Here is a 22979-nt window from a genome sequence, read left to right as displayed (position 1 = left end):
CCCTTACGTATTTATTACAACATTATTAACCATCTTCCCCATGCTACACTCTACATCTCCATGTCTATTCTGCAACTATCCATTTGTACCTCTTAATTTCTTTGCCTTTTTTTTCCCATCCCAAACCCCCTCCCATCTAGTCGCCCTCAAAAGAGTCTCTATGTCATGAGTTTATTACCATTTTGGTTGTCATTGTTTATTTTGTTCTTTAGATTCCACATGTATGTGAAATCATGCTATATTTGTCTTCCTCTATCTGGCCCATTTCATTCAGTGCAATACCCTCCAGGTCCATCAAGGCAGTATCTTTCTCCAACCCATTTCTTTTAGTCTGTGTATATCTTTTAATCTGAAGCAAGTCTCTTGTAAGCAGCATATGTAGGGGTCTTGTTTTTCTTATCCATTCAGCTACTCTTTCTTTTGATTAGAGCTCTTAATTCTTTTCCATTTGAGGTACTTGTTGATAGTAATGTAGTTATTACCATTCTTTATTTCTGTTTTTAATACAAGTTTTTTCTTCTTAAAGAAGTCTCTCTGACATTTCCTGTAATATTGGCTTGGCGTTGATAAATTTCTTTAGCTTATTTTGGTCTGGGAAGGTCTTTATCTGTCCTTCGACTCTAAATAACTTTGCTGGATAAAGTATTCTTGGTTGTAGATCCTAGGTTTTCATCACGTCAAATATTTTGTGCCAAGCCCTTCTGTCCTGCATGGTTTCTTTCAAGAAATCAACTGCTAGTCTTATGGGAGCTCCCTTGTAGGTAACTAACTGCTTTTCTCTTGCTGCTTTTAAGATTTCCTCTTTGTCTTTAACCTTTGGCATTTTAATTATGGTGTGTCTTGGCGTGGGCCTCTTTGGGTTCTTCTTTCTTGGGACTCTTTGAGTTTCCCGGGGTTGTATGTCTATTTCCTTCATCAGGTGAGGGAATTTTTCCATTATTTCTTGAAATAGCTCTTCAGTGTCTTGTTTTCTTTCAGATATCCTTATGACATGGATATTTTTACATTAATAGTGTTCCATAGGCTTCTTAAATTCTTACTCTTGGCTTCTTTTTTCTTGCCATTCTGATCGAGTGTCCTTCGCTTTCCCATCTTCTATATTGGTGGTTCAATCCTCTTCTTTATCCATTCTGTTTATTCCATCTAATATACTCTTCATCTCAGATAATGTGTTCTTCATTTCTGACTGGATCCCTTTTATAATTTCCATTTCTATTTTTCTGTTTTTTTTTTTGTTTTATCTCTTTGTTAAAGTTTTCACTGATTCATCTGTACTTCCCTTATGTTCATTGAGCATCTTTATAACCAATGTTTTGAATTCTGCATCTGCTAGATTGCTTGACTCCATTATTCCTGAATCTCTGTTCTATTCTCTCACATGTTTTCTGCTTCTTTGTCATCCCATTTTGCCTGCCTTTCTGTATCTGTTTCTATGTAGTAAGCAAAGCTCTTAAGTCTCCCAGTCTTATTAATTTGGCTTTGTGTGGTAGGTGTCCAGTGGCACAGTCCTGAGAGGAGTTCAGCTGCAAGCCTAGTTTAGCCCCAGCACGTATCTCTACAGAGCCACCTGTTAAGATTCAGCAAGCAATCCACAGATGCTGTGCTTATAGTTGCCTCAAGAAACCACACCAGAAACTGAGGCCAGCTGCCACTAGTGCTAGTCTTGGCTCTGCTCAGCAAGGAACACATGACTCACCAAGGATACATTAGGATGTGGCTTGGGTAGGGCCATGAGTTGGGGGAGGTGGAATTTCAGGGAAACCTCTGGGCGGAGAGACCTCTGTTATCGTTTGATGACATCTCAGCTATGGCTGCGCTGCATCTGCACACTGGGAGAGAGGAGGTCTCAACAGAAGAACAATGCATACCACTAGCACTTCTGTTCGAGAGAGATCCTTGCCTCTGGCCCTCACTCCAACAACTTGGTGTCCTCCTGTAAGGCTCTGGCTTCCCCACCTCCCACCCCAGCAGCCAACCCAGTGCCGGTGCTCAGAATGAGCAGGTCCGTCACCACAAAAGTGAGTGGACAGGGCTCTTTTAAGAGGTATTTGCAGCTGCTGGCTGCTGCAAACCTCTGTCCCACTCAGCATTTTGGGACCAGGCAGCCTCGCATCTTCTCCCTGTCCTACCTTCTACTATTGTAGGGTGACTTCTTATTCCTCTCCCTGTTGTAGGGCTTGTTCATCTGGATCCCAGGTGACTTTCCTTGTTTGCTCCGTGTTTCTGTTACAGCATTGATTTGGTTGCAGGAGGGATGAACAAAGCATCTATCATCTACACCATGTTTTTTCTTTGCTCCCACCTCTTTTCCTCTTTTATTTTTTTTGGTGAAGAACTATATTCTGATTTTGTTATCTACATTGTTCTGCAGGAAAATTAAGACTGTCTTCCTCTTGACAATGTTGTGTTTACAAGTCTAAGGAAGATAGTTCAGAATCAAGAGAGAAACACTCCAGTTAAGAATCATGAATAGAAAATGTATTTTGCTGTTTTTTATTTTTATTTTTTTATCTAATTTAGTTGAGAATTCTTTGGTTAAGGACCTCATGGAATATTCATATTATAATAAGCTCAGTAACCTTTAAATAGATTGAAGTATATTTACACATATTTTTTTTGTGGAAATATTTTCATGGTATACTGTTGAGTGAAAAAAACAGGTTGTATATCTGATTATACATTATATAATATGTATATGTTCTTATATGTTTTAGAAGAAAATGAGGTTATGCAATGAATTTCTTACACTGTTCTCACTGGGGAATAAGAATTTTAGATGAACTACATGCTGCAGTTTATCTTTCTTTTCATCTTTGAATATTTATAAATATATTTTATTATAAAAATATTTCCATTAAAAATAGTTCTTGGAGCACTAAATACCTGGCTGAACAAGATATAGAATCACTTTTTTTCTGATCTATGTGGTCCTTTATTTCTTTGAAAAGTTATAGCACATTTTATATTGAAATTAAAATTCCTTTCTAATATTACATATTCCCTTTTCACATGTTAGTCTTATCTACTTTATGATATTATGAGCTCTTTATATTTTTCTTTTTCTTTCCATTGTGTTATTATGAAAACTTTGAAATGTACAGAGGAGTTGAAAGAATTATAATGTGAACACTCAATTATACTGCATACACATACATACCCATACATACTTACCACCTAAAATTGACAGTTATAATTTTCCTATAATTACTTTATTATACATCTATCCAACCATCTATCTGTATTACTTCTTTGGCTGTATTTTAAAATAAGTTGCACGTGTCAGTACACTTTACCTCTTAAAACTCCAGTTAATGTGTATCATAGAAACTGGAAACCTGGGCTGTCTCTAGGTTGTTATGTTTAAAGTTGTTAGAGCCATACTTATACAAACTATTATGTTGGGCATATCTTTTTCATTTTCTTAGGTACATACATATGAGTGGCATTTCTAGGACATAAGCCAGGTATATGTTTAATTCTATAAGAAACTGTGACATTTTTCCAAAGTGATTGTGTCATTTTACTCCTACCAACAATCTTTGCTAGTAGTTTTTTTGTTGTTGTTGTTGTTGTTGTCGTTGTTGTTGTTTTTTAGGTGAGGCAACCCTTGCTTGACCTCACAGATTGCAAGGACCTTGTCAGCTTACAATTTCTTATTTTTTATTTTTATGTCTACAGCCCCTGGTCTTCCTAGATGGTCTCCCATCCAAGTACTAACCAGGCCCAACCCTGCTTAGCTTCCAAGATCAGATGAGATTGGGCTTGTTCAGGGTGGCATGGCTGTAGATGCTAGTAGTTTTTTTTTTAATTAAAATATTTTCATTTTAGTGGTTGGATAGTGGTATCTTGTGATTATAATTTTCATTTCCCTGAAGACTGTTTTTATGTTTGCTCTCTTTCAGACAGTTCGGCATGGTTTTCCTTATCAGCCCACAGCATTAGCTTTTGATCCAGTTCAGAAAATCTTGGCCATTGGGACAAGAACAGGTGCTATACGAATGTATCCTTAATTTTTGGTTCATTATTTGCTCTAATAATACTAATTACATTTCCTTAATAACTCAGGTAAGTGAAATATTTATGACCAGATAAAGTTTGTTGTTTCTTTAGAAGCAAGTAACAACTGTGAAAATGCACATTGTCAAATTTCTTGGCACATATTTAATGTCTCTGATATAAGTACTGATGCTCCTTCTTTAGTTCCTGATATTGGTAATTTTGTCTCCTCTTTTTTTTCCTGATCAGTCTGGATAGAAGCTTATTAATTGTATTGAATTTTAGAAGAACCAACTTTTGGTTTCATTGTTTTTTTGTATTGTTTTCCTATATCCTATTTCATTGATTTCACTTTGGTCTTTTTTATTTCTTTATTTTGCTTAACTTTGGGTTTAATTTAATCTTCTTTTTCTTGTTTCTTAAAGTGGAAACCGAGGTTATTAATTTGAGAATTTTCTTTTCTAAAATATACCTATAATGCTGTAAATTTCCTCCCAAATTTTACTTTAATGTCATTCCATTTTTTTAAATTAAACTTTTTATGTTGAGATAGTTATAAATTTAATTGTAATTGTAAGAAACAGTACAGAGAAATCTCATGTACCCTTTACCCAATAGTAACATCTTATAAAACTATGTAATTTCCAACAGTAACATCTTATAAAACTATAATGTCACAACCAAGTTATTAATATTGATATTGATACTCAAGGTACAGAACATTTCTGTCATCACAAAGATTCCTCATGGTGACCTTTTATAGTCACACCCTATCCCTCTAATTCTCCCACACCCTCACCTGACTCCTGAAAGTCACTAATTTGTTCTTAATTTCAATAATTTATAAAAGGAAATCATATAGTATGTAACATTTTGGGATTGGCTATTTTTTTCACTCAGCATAATTCTCTGAAGATTCATTCAAATTGTTGTATGTATCAGTAGTTCGTTTTTTTTTATTGTTGAGTAATATTCTATAGTATAGATGAAGCACACTTTGTTTAACCATTCACTTATTAAAGAACATCTGGTTTCCAGTTTTTGGCTAATATGATTAAAACAACTATGAACATTTGTTTGCATGTTTTGTGCAAACATAAGTTTTCTTTTGTTATAGATATCCAGGAGTACAGTTGGGGGTGTGTTGTATGTTGCATGTTTAGTTTTATAAGAAGGTGCCAAATTATTTTCCAGAGTAGTTGCAACATTTTACATTCCCAACAGCAGTGTGAGTGATCCTATATCCCCACATCATTACCAGCATTTTGTTATTTTTATTTTTTATTTTAGCCATTCTGATAATTTTTTAGTGATATCTCATTGCGGTATTCTTATTTATTCTAATTACTAGTTCTTTGTCTGATATATGGTTTGCAATTATTTTCTTCCAGTCTTTAACTTGTCTTTTCATCCTCTTAACAAGATCTTTCAGAGACCAGTTGATCAGTTTTTACTTTATAGATTGTGTTTTGGTATCACCTCTTAGTACTCTTTTCCTAACTTTGCATTTTAATTTTTTAAAAATTATTTTTCTAAGAATTCTGTAGTTTTCCATTTTATATTTAGATATAGGTTCTATTTTGTCTGGTTTGGGTATTGGGGTAATACCATCTTTGGAAAGTGAATTGGGAAATGTTCCCTCCTCTTCTGTTCTCTGGAAGAGATTGTGTAAGATTGGTGTTAATTTTTTAAATTTTCAGTAGAATTCTCTAATGAAATTACCTGGGTCCGCTGACTATTGTATGAGAGATTTTATATTACAAATTCAACTTATTTACATTACAAATACAAGATTTTATATTATGAATTCAACTCATTTAAAAGTTATGGGGCTATTTTGGTTTTCTATTTTATTTTAGCTGAATTTTGGCAGTTTGTAGTCAATCTTACTAGTGGTTTACAAATCTTACTGAGTTTTTTTGAGGAACCAGCATTTGATTTAATTGATTTTCTCCATTTTTAAATTTTAAGTGAGGTTTAATTGAGGTATAATTGACACACAACATTGTATTAATTTCAAGGATAGACTTTATTTCTTTTCTTTGCTTATTTATGAACTTATTTTGATCTTTTTTCAAATTTCTTAAAGTACGAACTTAGATTATTGATTTGATATACTTTTTCTTTTCTAAGGTATGCATTTAGTGTTATTAATTTTCCTCTCAGCACTGTTTCAATGGGTCCTACAAATTTTGATACACGTGTTTTAATTTTCATTCAGTTATATGTAGTTTTAAAAATTGCCTTTAAGACGTTTTCTTTGAACCATGAATTTCTTAAAAGTGTTTTATTTGGCAAATATTTGGATATTTTCTTCTTGTCTTTCTGTCAATGATTTCTAGTTTGATTTCATTGTGGTAAGAAAATACACTATATAGTTTTAATTCTTTTAAATTTGGTAAGGTTTGTTTTATGACTTAAGATATGATCTGTCTTTGTGGATGCTCTATGGACTCTGGAGAAAAACATGTGCATTCTTTCATATTGAGTAGAATGTTCCATTTTGTCAACTAATCTATACTGGTTGCTTGTGTTGTTTAGTTCTATATCTTTGCTAATTTTCTGTCTGATAATTCTGTCAAATCCTAAGATTGGAGTAAATTAGGTTCTCCAACAAAATTCTGGATATATTTATTTTTCTTTTCAGCTTTATTTGTTTTGCTTTCTGTATTTTGAGGCTCTTTGGTTTGGCATGCACACATTTAAGATGGTTGTCTTCTTGGTGGATTGATCCTTTTATTATTATGTAATGTATTTATTTGTCTCCAGTAACTTTCTTTGCTCTGAAATATACTTTATTTGATATTAATATACCCACTCCTACTATTTAAAAAGATCGATGTTTGCATGGTATATCTATTTTCATCCTTTAAACTCATCTATGTCATTGTATTTGAAGTGAGTTTATTATAGACAATATATTGTTGGATCATTTTATTTTTCAGGTATAATTGACATATAACATTATATTGGTTTCAAGAGTACAACATAATTATTTGATATTTGCCTATATTGTGAAATAATCACACCTATAAGTCTAGTAAACAGGCATCAGAACATTAAGTTTCCATTTTTTTTTGTGATAAGAACTTTTAAGATCTATTCTCTTAGCAACTTTCAAATATACAGTACAATATTATTAACTATAGTCACCATGTTGTGCATTACATCCCCAGGTTTTATTTATTTTATAACTGGAAGTCTGTACCTTTTTAAAAAAGATTCATTTATTCATGTATTCATTCTGAGATAACCCAATGAGGTCTGTTTCTAAGAAAGTTAAGGGATTAGTCGGGGAGGAAAAATAATTTTTCTGTCTGACGTATTTCACTCAGCATAACGCCTTCAGTGTCCATCTATATTGTTGCAAATGGCAAGATATCCTTCTTTTTATAATTGAATAATATTTCATGTGTATGTGTTTGTTTATATATATTTCACATTTTCTTCATTTATTCATCAGTGAATACTTTAGTTGTTTCCATGTGTTGGCTATTGTAAATAATGCTGCAGCAAGCATGGGGATGCAGATATCTCTTCAAGATATCATTTTCTTAGGATATATACCCTAAAGTGGAATTGCTGGATCATAGGGTAGCTCTATTTTTAATTTTTTGAGGAACCTCTATGCTGTTTCCCACAATGGGTGTACTGATTTATATTCCCACAAAAAGTACATGAGGGTTAGCTTTTCTCCACAACTTTATCAACACTTGGTATCTCTTCTCTTTTTGATGATAGCCATTTTAACAGGTGTGAGGTGGTATCTCATTATGATTTAGATTTGCATTTCCCTGTTGATTAGTGATGTTGAGTATTTTTTTTATGCACCGCTGGCCAGATGGAGAAACATCTATTTGGATCCTCTACGTACTTTTTTTCCCTGTTGAATTGTATGAGTTCCTTATATATTTTGGATATTAACCTTTTATCTGATATATGGTTTGCAAGTATTTTCTCCCATTTCACAGGTTTCTTCTTCATTCTTTTGTTTATTATTTTGAGTCTTCTCTCTTTTTTCTTGGTTAGTCTAGCTAAAATTTTATCAATTTTGTTTGAAAAAACAGCTTTTAGTTTCACTGAGGTGTTTTTTTTTTTTTTCCTATTGTCTTTGTAGTATCTATTTATTTCTATTCTGATATCATTTCCTTCTGTTAACTTTGGGCTAGTTTGTTCTTTTTCTAATGTTTCAAGGTATAAAGTTAGTGTGTTCATTTTAGGTCTTTTTCTTAATGTTGTGATAAATGTATCACTATAAATTTTCCTCTTAGAACTACTTTTCCTGCATTCCATAAGTTTTGGTATGTTTTGTTTTCATTTTCATTTGTCTGAAGATACTTTATGATTTTCCTTTTGCTTTCTTCTTTGACCTATTTGTTGTTTAGGATTATGTTGTTTAATTTTCACATATTTATGAATTTTTCATTTTTCCTGCTGTTATTAATTTCTAGTTGAATACCATTGTGGTCAGAAAACATACTAAATATAGTTTTAATATTCTTGCTTTATATGTGTCCCAGCATATGGTCAGGTCCATTTGATGTACAGTGTTATTCAGATCTACTCATTCCTTATAATTCTGTTAAGGATAAAATCTCCAATGTTAATGGGGGGTATTTAAGTCTCCTACTATTATTGTATTGCTGTTTATTTTTCCCTCCCGTTATGTTAATATTTACTTTAAACATTTAGGTTCTCCAATGTTGGGTACATATATATTTATAATTGTTATATCTTCTTAATGAATTGGAGTTGTAATGGGTGTATACCTCTGTATTGTGATCTTTTTTCTTTTATGACTGATTTCAACTGATTCTATTTTATCTGACAAAAGTATAGACACTCCTGCTCTCTTTTGGTTACCATTTACATGGAATAGCTTTTTCTATGTCTTCAATTTCAGGCTGTATGCATCTCTAAAGCTAAAGTGAGTCTCCTGTAGACAGCATATTGTTAGATCTTGTTTTTTTTTTTTTTTAATTCATTCAGCCACTTTATTAGTCCATTTATCTTTAAAGCAATTATTGATAGTTAAATACATACTCCTACCATTTCTCTAATTGTTTTCAGAAATTTTCTAGTATTGTCTTCATTTGTGATTTATTTTTTTGTGCATGTTCTTTGTGTGCTTTAATTCCTTTCTCTTTATTTTTTATGTAACTACTATAGATTTTCTCTTTGTTGTTACCATGAGGATTATATAAAACATCTTATAGGTATAAGTCTATTTTAAGACACTAACAACTCATTTTTTAAAATTAATTTCAGGTATATAGTACATTGGTTAGACATTTATATAGTTTATAAAGTGATCCCCCTGAATACTTTATCACTAATCTGGTTCTACATGTAGCTGTTATAGTACTACTGACTATATTCCGTATGCTGTCCTCTACATTTCCATGACTGTTTTATACCTACTAATTTGTATGTCTTCATCCCTTCACCTTTTCTCCCAGTTCCCCGACCCCTCTCTCCTCTGGCAGTCACCAGATTGTTCTCTGTATCTGTCTCTTCATTTAGTTTGTTCCTTTTGTTCCTAATTCTGCATATAAGTGAAATCATGTGGTATTTATCTTTCTCTGGCTTATTTCATGCGGCATAATAACCTCTAGGTCCATCCATGTTGTTGAAAATGGCAGGATTTCATTCGTTTTATGGCTGAGTAATATTCCAGTGTATATATAAACCATAACTTGTTTATTCAGTTGTCTGTTGCTGGCCATGTAGGTTGCTTCCATATCTTGGCTATTGTGAATAGCCACTGTCATGAATATAGGGGTGCCTAGATCTTTATGAGTTAGTGTTTGGTTTTCTTTGGATAAATACCCAGAAGTACAATTACTGGGTCAAAAAGTAGTTCTATTTTTATTTTTTTGAGGAACCTCCAGACTGTTTTCCATAGTGATTGTACCAATTTGCAATCCCAGCAACAGTGTACAAGGGATCACTTTTCTCCACATCCTCACCAAAACTTATTGTTTTTTGATTTATTGATAATAGCCATTCTCACAGGGATGAGGTGATATCTCACTGTGGTTTTAATTTGCAGCTCTCTGATGATTAGTGATCTTGGCATCTTTTCATATGTCTATCGGCCATCTTTATTTCCTCTTTGGAGAAATATCTATTCAGGTCTTCTGCCCATGTTTTTTTTGTGTTGACTTGTATGAGTGTTTTATAAAATGTGGATATTAACCACTTATCAGATGTATCATAGGTGAATATTTTCTCCCATTCTGTAGATTGTTTTTTCATTTTGTTGATAGTTTCCTTTCCTTTCCTGTACAAAAACTTTTTAGTTTGATGTAGTCCTATTTGTTTATTTTTTTCTTTTGCTGCCCTTGCCTGAGGAGATATATTAAAAAATAATTACTACTAGCAATGTCAGAGAGTTTATTGCCTATGTTTTCTTCAAGAAGTTTTATAGTTTTAGGTCTTACATTTAAGTCTTTTATCCATTTTGAGTCTATTCTTGTATATGGTGTAAAAAGGTGGTCCAGTCTCTTTTTTTTTGTGGCATATATCTGTCCAATTTTCCCAACACCATTTGTTGAAGAGACCATCTACTTTGTTCTTCTTTCTCAAGATTGCCATGGCTATTTGGAGTCTTTTATGGTTCCATGTAAATTTTAGAATTATTTGTTCTAGTTCTCTGAAAAACTTTTGGTATTTTGATAGGGATTGCATTGAATCTATAGATTACTTTGGATAGTATAGTTATTTTAATGATGTTGATTCTTCCTACACATGAGCAACAGTATATACTTCCATTTATTTGTATCTTCTTCCATTTCTTTTTTAACAACTTACAATTTTCTGAGAATAAGTCTTTACCTCCTTGGTTAATTTGACCCCTAAGTATTTTATTGTTTTTGATGCAATTGTAAATGGGATTATTTATTAATTTTTCTTTCTGAAAGTTCATCATTGGTGTATAAAAATGCAATTCTGAATATTAATTTTGTATCCTGCTACTTTACTGAATTCATTGATCAGTTCTAACAGTTTTCTTTATTTATTTTTATTTTTTTGTGGAATCTTTAGGGTTCTCTCTATATAGTATCATACCATCTGCAAATAATGACAATTTTACTTCTAACTTTCCAATATGGATACCTTTTATTTCTCTTTCTTGTCTGGCTTCTGTGGCTAGGACTACTTTTAATCACACAAAACTCAACACTTTTTTCTACTCCTTCCCCTACATTTTATGGTATTGTTTTCACACTTCACATTTTTTATATTGTGCATCCATTAACAAATTACCGTAGCTATGGTTGCTTTTAAATTATCTTTAGCTTTTATACTAGAAATACAAGTAATTTATATACCACCATTACAGGATTAGGACATTCTGAATTTAACAATATATTTACTCTTACCAATGAGTTTTATACTATTATATGTTTATGTTTTTACACAGTGTCCTTTCATTTCAACTTGAAGAACTCCCTTTATCATTTTTATATGGCTGGTCTAGCGGTAATGAACCCCTTCGCTTTTCTTTTTCTGAGGATGTCTTTATCTCTCTTTAAACTTTTTTGGAGGACAGTTTTACTGGGTATAGTATTCTAACTTGGCAGATTTTTTCTTTTATCACTTTGAATATATCACCGCACTATGTCCTGGCCTGCAGAGAAATCCACTGATAAGCTTATGAGGATTTCTTTTTATGTGATGAGTTATTTTCCTCTTATTGTTTTCAAAGTTCTCTTCTTTTCTTTGATCTTTAACATTTTGATTATAATGTGTCTCATAATAGTCATATTTGAGTTCATCTTGTTTAGGTCCCTTTGTGCTTCCTGTACCTGGATGGTTTATTTCTCTCCCAAGATTTGGGACTTTTTAATGATTACATCTTTAAATAATTTTTCTTCCCCTTTCTCTTTTTTTCTGGGACTCTCATGATGTGAATGTTTGTTTGCTTGATAGTGTCTCATAATTCAGTTAGGCTTTCTTTATTCTTTTTCATTTCTTTTTTCTTTTTCTTCCTCTAACTGGCTAATTTCAAATAATTTGTCTTCAAGTTTGCCAAATCTTTCTTCTGCATGATTAGGGCACTTGTTGAAACTCTCTGTTGAATTTTTCCATTCTGTCATTGTATTGTTCAGTTTTAGGATTTCTGTTTGATTCTTTTTTATGGTCGCTATTTCTTTATTAAATACATTTTGTTCATGAATTGTTTTCATGATTTTGTTTATCTGTTTTCTCTTGCATTTCATTCAGTTTCTTTAGCTGATAATTTTGAATTCTTTGTCAGCCAAATCATAGATCTCCATTTTTTTGGAGTCAGTTACTGGAGCTATATTAGTTTCCATTGGTGGTATCAAATTTGCCTGATTCTTCATGAACTTTGTAGTCTTGCATTGGTGTCTTTGTATTTGTGACAGCAAACACTTCTAGTCTTTATAGACTGGTTTTAGAAGTCAAAGACCTTCTATGTCTGTTCTCTGAGTTGACAGAATTACCTCTGAAATTGCAGTTGTGCTGGGTTGGAGCTACTTATGAGGCTTTCACTGGGTCTGCAATGGGGTCTGTGGTTAGTGGATTTGTTACCAGGGCTAAAGCTGGTGTGGATCCGTTTTGGTCCCTGGATGGATACAACTGCCTCTAGTACCTTGTTCTGTGGGGTGGCACTTGGGCAAGGATCCTCAAACAGTGGGCCTATTGCCAGGTATACTGTGGGTGTAAGTTCCTCCAGAAGTCCGCTGCCTGGTCACTGGGTGGGTCCCTGGTGGATCCCTGGTGGGCAGGACTGACCCTGAACTGTGACTGTCAGGACTATTTCAGATTCCATAGCCAAAACTGAGGTTCACAGACCTGGCTCTGCAGGCATGGACAGGAATGTTTCCCTTCAGATCACTGGATGAGCTGGATTGGTCCCTAACCATGGCTAGAGGGGCTGGAGTGGCATATAGGGCCCTTTCAGGACCTCCTGTGGTGTGATCATGTCTCTTGCCAGGTCCCTGTGCTGGTTAGACTGCTTATGGTTTATAACTAGGAGGTAGGGCCCTCTTAGAGTCTCCGGGGTTATAGACAGGAGTATTTCTCATCAGGATCCTGGAACCTCAGAACTACTTGCTGGCTATGGTTGTGAGGGGGCTAGGGCTGTGTAAAGGGCTGCTTTAAGTTATCTGTGGTCACAAATGGGAGTATTTCCTGCTTAGTCCCCATGCCAGTATTCCTGCTAATGGACTGTGGCTGAAAGGGGTCTGTAATAAAGTATAGGGCCCTTTCAGGATCTCCAGATGAGAATGTCTCCAACTGGGACCCTGGACCCTTAAGACTTCTAGCAGACTGTGGCTGTAGGGAAGCTGGAGCCATGCACAGGGTCCTTTCAGGACCTCTGGGAGCACAGATGGAAATTATCCTGTTTGCTACCTATGCCAGCAGGCCTGCTCAGCACAGCAGCTTAGCAAAGACTGAAGGAGGAGGTTGGTCCCTTTCAAGATCTTTGGGGGTGCAGACAAAAGTGTCTTCTAAAGGGTCCATATGTCAGTGGGGCTGGGATGGTCTGGAGGTCTGTTACAGGGCCATTTCAGAATCTACAGACTGATTGAATTTGGCAAGCTTACCTTCACAGGCCCCTGCACTCAGCCAAGAGAGGCGGAAGCTGAATCGAAAGTGTCTTCTAGATCCACAGCTAGGACCAATGTCTGAATGCCTATTACCTGATGCATGGGTGGGCGTGACTCCTCGGGGTCCCTTGGTGTATGGCATTTGCTGGTTATAAACATAAAGCCAGACAGGCAAGGCTATCGCCGAGGTCTTAGGGGTACAGAGTTATTTCCATTTCTGTAGCCAAGACCACAGTCAGTGAGTCAGCCACCTGGATGTGAGCCTGCCTTCTCAGAATGGCTTTCTTCATTCTTGCACTGCACTAGAGTTTCACAATCTCCTACTTGGATCTGGAAGCTCCCATGAAGGTATTTTTGTCTGTGTATGGATGCCAAATTATTGAGGGAGGACATGTGCGATGAATGTTTTATTTGACGATTTTGCTGAGGTCCTGTGGTATATAATGTAATTTGCATCAACAAAGACTAAGATTTTTTAATTATTTATGAAAATTAGGTTAACTAAAAAGCAAAACATCAGTTATTAAGTTAGTTTCTCCTTTACTCATTAATATTAGTGCTAATTAAAATATTAGAATCCTTAACTTTTATTTATGTTAGACTCGGGAGACCTGGCGTTGATTGTTATTGCCAACATGAAAGTGGTGCAGCTGTCCTGCAGCTCCAATTCCTGATCAATGAGGTAAGGATTTTCTTGATTATTTCACACACGCGCGCACACACACACACACACACACACACACTGCATTCATTATATAATCTTTTTTATTAATCTTTTTTATATTATGATTCTAAATGCTTGAAGATACATATGTATGCAATATTATTCATGGTCATATTTTCATAAAACTGTATTATATTTGTCAATTTATTAAATTTTAAAAGAAAGAGCTTATTATATTAGAAGATCTTGTTGTGATGATGTGGCATAATTTATAGATTATTTAAATGTTTTTTAAAAAATTACTAAAATTCTTTGATTGCTTTACTGACCATTAAACTTTTCTTCTATACATTCTCCTCCCACCAACTTAAACTTTGTAGTTCAGCACTAATTTTATATTTTGTCTTTATCTTCCATGAAATAATCTTTTCACTTATTTACCTATGGTTCTTTTATCTATATATATCTCCATATGCATTTGTTGGTATATATATATGCATTTGTGTTTATTTATGTATCCATAGCTATTATGACAATAGGCTGCCTACGCTAAACCTATTTTTATAGACTTATGGTGTTGAGAAACTCCCTAAAGAAAAAGTATGTATTTACAAAGCTAAGAAAGTTTGAAGATCTTCCATTAGTTGAAGGCTACCTAACAACTTCTTGACTCACATTTTTATAGTGGACCCTTGAGTCTTCTTGAGCTCTTTTATGTTAAATGAGCCAGGTAGTGCAAAAATTCTTTAAAGAGTTTTTGCTATACAAAATCTCCTAAGGCACTTTGCAGATTGAACTCAATAGCTTGAGAAAAAAATGAGGTGCTACTCATTGTTCTCTTATGGCATAAACAATGATTTTTTAAATTCAATGTCTCCATATATTTGTGTATATATCTCTTTCTAAGAATTTATAATCATAAGCATGGGTAAAATGGTTCATGTAACTTTGTATCAGAGATATCTGAAGCATGAAAAATTTGTGGTATTGTCAGATGTCTATTTTTAACTTCTCTTGATTCAAAATCTTTCTTAGAAGGCTGTGAGATTTTCCTTACTGACAAACCTTGTGCGCAGTCTAGCTTGGGGTACCCAAATGAGAGAGAGAAATAAGGAAGAAAAGAGAAAACATTAAAAAAAATTTTTTTGTAATAGCTAGTCATTAGTATCTAGAATGACAACCTTTCTGAAGTCTGTGTTACTCTGCAGCTCCTAGATGCGAGATCTCAGTCTGTTGGATATGTATTGGCAGGCATAAATTGTTCTCCAGTATTTCCACTGGGTCCAATCCTCTGAGAATTGTCTTTAGGCCCCAAATTTGACTCTGTGCTATGTAACTAAGAATGTACAAAGACAAACCTTTAACATTTTTCCATTGTTTACATTGTTTATCCTAAACTACTCACCTTGATCTACCTCACACTCAGGTTCTGTACATTTTCCCAAACTTCTCAGTTTCTAACCTCATGATTGGTATTTTCATTCACAATTTTTAATCTTTTCATAGATCTTCTGTATTGCTTCTTGTAGAGTCACTTTGCTTTTGTAAATGAGCCCTAGACACCCTGCTGATGTGTCTTATATCTTTGTTGGTGCTGTTATGCTCAGTAGTCCTGTTTACTTCCCTCCAATGACGTTACCTCCTAGTTTTGTAGAATAAATATTGACTTCCTTCTTAGATTTATTCAACTATTATACTAAAATATTATTGACATATGTTGCTTTATTTTAATTCCATTGTCTGTGGCATATTGTATCTTTTGCATAACATATAACTATTTAACATGGAGAAGGTTTTATTAATTTCAGTATCACATTTTATACTCACCTTATCCAAAATGATTTCACTTTCCCAAGAAATAAGATCAGAATCCTATATGTCAAAAAATATTGTAGCTTATCAAGCACTTCTAAGCAATCCTAATAATTTTCCAGTTTGTATACATGAAACATTTGGGAATAGGTTACAAATAAAATAAGGAAACAAACAAAAATTCTCAAGGCATGTATAGGGCATATTTTATTGCATGGAATATAATTATCTGTGAATTCATATTCAAGTGTATATATCAGTGTATACCTCTTTGAACATGTGTGTTTATATATGTATATACAAATGTGCAAATTATACAAAATTTTAAAACATTTTAAAATGGATACAGTTTGATTATAATAGCCTTTTTAAAAACTATTTTTCTTTGAGACTAAATTCACAGGTACAGAATATAAAGAGAACCATTGTAGGATACATGAACATTTTTGTCTTAGGAATTGTTATGGAAGAGCATTTAGATTCCTATCTTCTTCTCTCTAATTCCTGAAGAAGAAATAAATTCTAAAAATTTCAATAGAGTTTTTCCTAGTCTCTAAATGGGATAATCATTTTTATATCTGTGATTGATGTTATAAACTATGAAAGGTTACCTGTGACAGAGCACTTTGGAAAGTAAGAATTTTTGGTATCTCAGGACCACCATGATTCTGCAAGGTCACTTTTATAGAACACATTAAATATTCTAGAGTAGCTTCAGGATCTGTCATAGGGCAAGAATTGACATTTTTATCTGGGAAACTCATAATGGTAAAAGTTCTGACATAGTTTAAGATGATATTACTGAAATCAGTAAATTAGTTTGTGTGTGTGCATGTGTATGTGTGTGTGTATATATATACATATATGTATATGTATATATATGTGTGTGTGTGTGTGTGTGTGTGTGTGTGTGTGTATATATATAAATGACTGCCACGTATGACTTTGTATATATATGGCAGCTAGTTATCTGGTGTCTGCCATATTAATAGAGAATATCGTATTGTATTTGAAATAGGATTCATTTGTATTTGGAGGTCTTATAAAACAAATCTTAGTATTATTTTTGAAGTTATACTGAATTCTAGTTGGAGAAATGTTTTCTTTTGTTATATATGTTTTCTTTATTATAGACGAAGATTTTTGAACTGTAAAACATTTAATTATACTAAATATACTATTTAGGAAGAATATATAATTTCCAACCACAGTATATAGAAGATTCTTACAAATAGAGAATTTTTATATGACCAGATTGAATTTTAAAACTGGGTTGGATATTTGTTTCTCTGTAAAGCTATGTAGTATATGTATGAATAGTAGAAACAAGAGGATTAAACTAAGTTTTTCCCAAAGAAAATGCAAAAAAAATTCTTAAGAGTCACAATGATACTAATAGTAATTATTTCTCTAATCGGTATGTGTATATTTCTTGAGATAGTCATCTTGTGCTATAGTTTACTTGCTTCTTCCACTCCAGCGTTCTTAGCATTCCTTGAAGTTTGTGCAGTTGACCTACCTTGTATTTCTAGGTTATATAGATACAAATAGCTCTTTAAACAATGAACAATTCAGTAAATGATCTTGTTTTTGTTTCACAAAAACCCCTAAATTAAGTAAATCACTTGCTTAATTTATCTTCTTTTTGTTCTAGGGTGCTTTGGTCAGTGCAAGTTCAGATGATACACTTCATTTATGGAACCTTAGACAAAAAAGGCCAGCTATTCTTCATTCTCTTAAATTTAACCGAGAACGGTAAGGATGTATGAGTTAACCAATTTTTTAATGTACAAGAAAACAATTTCCTGAGCAAGTTTTAGATTAATTTTTTTTTTTTTAGGCGAGGCAACCCTTGGTTGACCTCACAGATTGCAAGGCCCTTGTCAGCTTACGATCCTTATTTTTTAAAATTTTTTATACCTACAGCACCTGGTCCCCCTAGGTAGTCTCCCATTCAAGTACTAACCAGGCCCGACACTGCTTAACTTCCAAGATCAGATGGAATCGGGCTTGTTCAGGGTGGCATGGCCGTAGACTAGATTAACTTTTGAAAGACTTTTTTTAATAATCTTAGTAGCTAGAAATAATTCAATATTTATGCTTGCTTTTATAATAGTTTATTTTCATAGAAAATTCATAATTAATATAGATTTAGTCATTTACTAATGGGGAATTCCTAACCATTTGTTCTCTTCCCTGTAAACCAGCACTTCTTTTTCCTAGGGCAGAGTGCTGAAAACCTTGACCTAAAATTTGAGCCAAGTAGATAGTAAACATATTTTTAACCTTTTAATCGTGTCAGTTACAGCCTATACTTTCACCCTTTTGCTTAATTTTTTTTTACATAAAAAATACTGAGACAAAAGTTTTAGATATATAAAAATGTTGGTACTGTTGAACACTACTACATATCCAAGGCTAATGTTTAAGATGGTAATTTGATCAAAATTTAGATTCTCCATTTTAGAATGAAATATTAATAATCAGAAAGAGAAAGTTATGCAGATAGATATGGGAAAAGTTATTAGATTTTTTTTTTGTATCAAATTGTACCAAATTTTGATGTTTCTAATGTTGGATTCAACCAGGCCTGGAACATAAAACACATCCACTTAACTGATAATATACCTTGGGATTAAGTAAAATTTGTATTTTATTGTCCTTGTAATTTGTAAAATATTCTGATATTTGTTTATTATTTGGAAAACAATCACACTATTTGCAGTGAATGGGAATGGCCATCACAGCAAAATTTGGTGTTCATGAAAGAAAAACCTCTGAGAAGTAAATTTATGCAGATTAGCAAGTGCTATTCAAACTGAAGTAGGTGAATAATGGAGACAGGCAGTCATTTCTGAGGGCTCAGGATAGTGTTCATTTCATTTTGTTGAATGGTAATAGTTCATAAAGCATCATCTCTATATTGGCAGTGCTTAATTAAATCAACCTATTTTGTAGGTATAGTAAGAAAAAAGGATGGCAGCTGTACATTCTTTTCTATCTGAAGCTTTTTCTTTTTCTTTTCATATGCACACTACATTATTTAAATTATTAACATTCACTATTCTCAGTAGTATTCATGAGTATTATGTCTACAGTATTTTAAGATTCAGCATCAATGGAAATTTTTATTGTATCCAGTATTTTTTGAGATGCACGTTTCTATTATAGATATTCGCTAAAACTAGATAGGACTTCTTTCTTTAGATTAGTTTGGTTATTTTATTTAAATTTTAAAACAAATAATGTAGCAGAAATTTCAGGTAATTAAATTTAAAGATAGGCCAAGAGTTGTTATACTCCTGTTTCTTTACCACTAAAAATATTACCTATTCAAATATTGTTATCCTGATTTTTTGTTTGTTTCAGTTGTTTGAGTAGATTTGACCCTACACTTTTGTATAGAGAGACAGATTGGTCTTTCAGTGACAATTTTTTAGTTTTCCTCCACTTAATGTAATGTCATAATTTTTCATTTATTCCTGAGGGATATTTTTGGTAGATACAGAATTCTGAGGGTTTTTTTTTTTTTTTTACTAAATTTATTGGGGTAACATTGGTTAATAAAATTATATAGGTTTCAAGTATATACTTCAGTAATACATCATATGTATCTTACATTGTGTTCACCACGCAAAGTTAAATTTCCTTCCATCACCATATATTTGACCCCTTTTACCTTTATCTACCTCCCCATTTCTTCCTCATTCCCTCTGGTAACCACTAAACTGTTGTCTGTGTCTATGAGGTTTTGTTTGAGAGTTCTTTAAACTCTTGAATAGTGTTCTACTTTCTTCTGGCCTCCTGTTTCTGATGAGAAATCTGTTATCATCGGAATTTTTTTCCTTTAGTAAAGATATTATTGCTCTCTTGCTGCTTTCAAGATTTTTTTTTTTTTTAAGTTTTCTGATGTTTGGCTATGCTCTGTCTTGGTTTTATTTCATTCATTGTTCGGTTTTTCTCAGCATCTTGAATATTTTTATCTTTTGCCAAATTTGGGGAGGTTTTAGACATTATTTCTTTTACTACTTTTCAGTTCCATTCTATTTCCCTTTCCCTCTGGGAACCTAGTAATATTGAATCTTTTATTTTTTCCCAAAGGTCTCCGAGTCTCTGGTATTTTTTTCTTTTTTTTTTTACATCTATTTTCTGTTTGTTGTTCCAGTTGGATAATTGATATTGTTTCATCTTTGAATTCACTGACTCTTCTGTCCCCTCCATTCTGCTGTTGAGAATATACTTATGTATAACATAGTTTTAAATTTTTTCTTTATTGTATTTTTAGTAGTAAAATTTGCATTTGGTTCTTTTCTATCTCCTGTTTCTTTACTCAGACTTTCTATATTTTTATTTCATTTCATTCATACTAGCTTATTGTATTTCTATGATAACTTCTTTTAAATATTTATCAGTGAATTATAACATCTGTATCATCTTGGTGTTGGTATCTATTGTCTTTTTAAATTCAAATTGAGAATTTCCTATTTCTTGGTATGATGTGATTTTTTTTAAGTTAAAACTGGACATTTTGGATATTGTGTTATGAAACTCTAGGTCTTATTTAAGCCTTCTGTTTTGGTTGGGTTGTTTTGACATTTCTCTGGCATAGAAAGGACAGATGTCATCTTGTTACTAACAGGTGGGAGTAGAAGTTCAGTTTCTCTAGTTATTCTTCCTGATATCTGGGATAGATGGAGGTGCCTCATTACTGCTGGGTGGGGTGAGATTATGGGTCTCCATTATACTTTTATCATCCTGGCCAGGAGACCAGTGCCTCATTCCTGCTCCCCACATGGCCTCCTCTAACTCAATTCTCTCATTCAAAAATTTTAAAATTCTATGAATTTAAGTGAAGGTAGAAAATATTTTTTCTTTTGCCATAGGAGAATGAGAATAAGCTTCTCCGAGGTGCATTTGTTAGAAGAAATCATGATGTTATTCTTTATGGAACTACAGAGCTTAGGCTTATTTTTAAAATTTGACTTGTGTTTGACAGTTTCTCAACTAATTATAGACGACAAAATTGACAGAGTTTATTACTGTCTGATTAGTTGATTGGCAGCCAATTAAGACTATGAATGAAACTCATCTACATTTTCACTTATATGTTTAATTTTGTCTCTTGTATTATAGTTCTAGCTAGGTACAGGTTGTCCAAAATTTTATATATTTTTCTTAAAGAAATTTTAATTCTTTATCTCTTTATTTACATGATTCAGATTTTTCCACTAAAATTCTTAAATATCAGTCTTTGACTTAAGAAGCTAAAGGAATCTTAGGGTAGCTATCTGCCCCTTTCCTCGGCTGTTGTTGTAGTTCTCATTATCATCATTATTATAATTATCATTAGCTGTTTTGGAGAGACTACAAAGCTGCAAGTCTTTATCCTTACTCCTAATTTAGTAATTTAAGCTCTTATCTTGACTCGAGAGTAAGTAAGCAGCAGTCAGTCATCCACAGAACAGTGTTTCTTAAAATGTAGTTTCATAGATTATCTATATCAGAATCATGTTGAGAAGTGTTTCCTAAACTTTAATGTATATATGAGTCATCTGGGGTTCTTAAAAAAATGCACTTTCTGATTCTGGGGTGGGGCCTGAGATTCTGAATTTCTCCTAAGCTCTCAGGTGATGTCCATGCTGCTCTATGGATTTCATTTTGAATAGCAAGTCCAAGGATAATTGTTAAAATATCAATCATATATCCCATCTCAAATATGAGGTATCATAATTTGTGTAGCTGGAATCTGGTAATATGCATTTTAATGTTATATTTATTTTTACCAAAGATTAAGAATTTTTGCTATAATTTAGTGGTTTTTTAAAATTTATTTTTTATTTACAGTTGACATTCAATATTTTAGTTTCAGGTGAACAACATAGTGATTTGACATTTATATAACTTTCAAAGTGATCACACTGATAAATCTAGGACCCATCTAACACCATACATAGTTATTACAATATTATTGACTCTATTCCCTGTGCTATACTTGACATCCATGACTATTTTGTAAATACCAATTTGTACTTCTTAATTCTTTCTCCTTTTTTCACACATCTCCCCACCCCCCTCCCATCTGGCAACCATCGAAATATTCTCTGTATCTATGTTTCTGTTTTACTTCTTTATTTATTTTGTTTTTTACATTCCACATGTAAGTGAAATTATATGATATTTGTCTTTCTTTGTCTAACTTATTTTACTTAGTATAATATCCTCTAGGTCTATCTATGTTGCAAATGTCAAGATTTTATTTTTTTATGATGGAGTAATATTTCATTGTATATATGTACTATATCTTCTTTATACATTTTTCTGTTAAGGGACACTTAGGTTACTTCCATATCTTGGCTATTGTAAATAATGGCTATTGTAACTAGTGCATATATCTTTTTTTAATGAATGTTTTGGATTTCTTCATGTTGCTATAATTTAATGGTTCTTAACTGTGGTCATGCATCAAACCCACCCAGAAAGAGTTTTAAAACAGTATTGCTAAATATAACCTTAGAACAACTGAATTGTCATCTCTGGCATTTATATTTTTAATATCCAGAATCATTATATACCTGATTTGGAGTTACCAGGTTATAAAGCATAATTATAAATATTATAGAAGGGACTAGAACCAGAGTCCTCATGCTTGGTACTAGAGGTTTCACCTAGATCCAGACAAAAAATAGAGCTAAAATTGAACTAATATTAGAACTTAGGGGAAAAAGTTTCAAAGTTGAAATTTCTTACTAAATTTCATAAAGCATAATTTCTTTAATTTTAAGCCATTTACTTTTTAAAATATATTTTTCGCTTGTGTATTGACAGTGTTTTCCAAACTAGAGTCTATGGGCATAGTCTTGGGGTTGAGAATTTTCCACAGTAATTTGATCGTAATATTTTTATTTTTATAATGAGACTAATGGAAA

General features: G+C 32.9%; 1 protein-coding gene, 1 non-coding gene and 1 pseudogene across 2 annotated transcripts in view; 1 reads left to right on the top strand and 2 right to left on the bottom strand.

Moving 5' to 3' along the window:
• Window positions 1-22979, top strand: part of STXBP5L (syntaxin binding protein 5 like) — a 279142-nt gene that overhangs the window by 33171 nt on the left and 222992 nt on the right. Inside the window, exons 2-4 of the mRNA XM_011355337.1 lie at window positions 3903-4000; window positions 14178-14259; window positions 17708-17808. Coding sequence (XP_011353639.1) covers window positions 3903-4000; window positions 14178-14259; window positions 17708-17808 — 281 coding nt within the window. The remainder of the gene's footprint in view (window positions 1-3902; window positions 4001-14177; window positions 14260-17707; window positions 17809-22979) is intronic.
• Window positions 3670-3788, bottom strand: LOC111736305. The gene has a single exon (XR_002779162.1). It is a non-coding gene; the product is annotated as a 5S ribosomal RNA (ribosomal RNA).
• Window positions 17971-18089, bottom strand: LOC111736477 (annotated as a pseudogene).

Source organism: Pteropus vampyrus, unplaced genomic scaffold, assembly GCF_000151845.1.
Source record: "Pteropus vampyrus isolate Shadow unplaced genomic scaffold, Pvam_2.0 Scaffold1, whole genome shotgun sequence".
Lineage (NCBI taxonomy): Eukaryota > Metazoa > Chordata > Mammalia > Chiroptera > Pteropodidae > Pteropus > Pteropus vampyrus.
The sequence above is the reverse complement of the archived record's forward strand: the minus strand, read 5'-3'. Positions and strand labels throughout refer to the sequence as shown.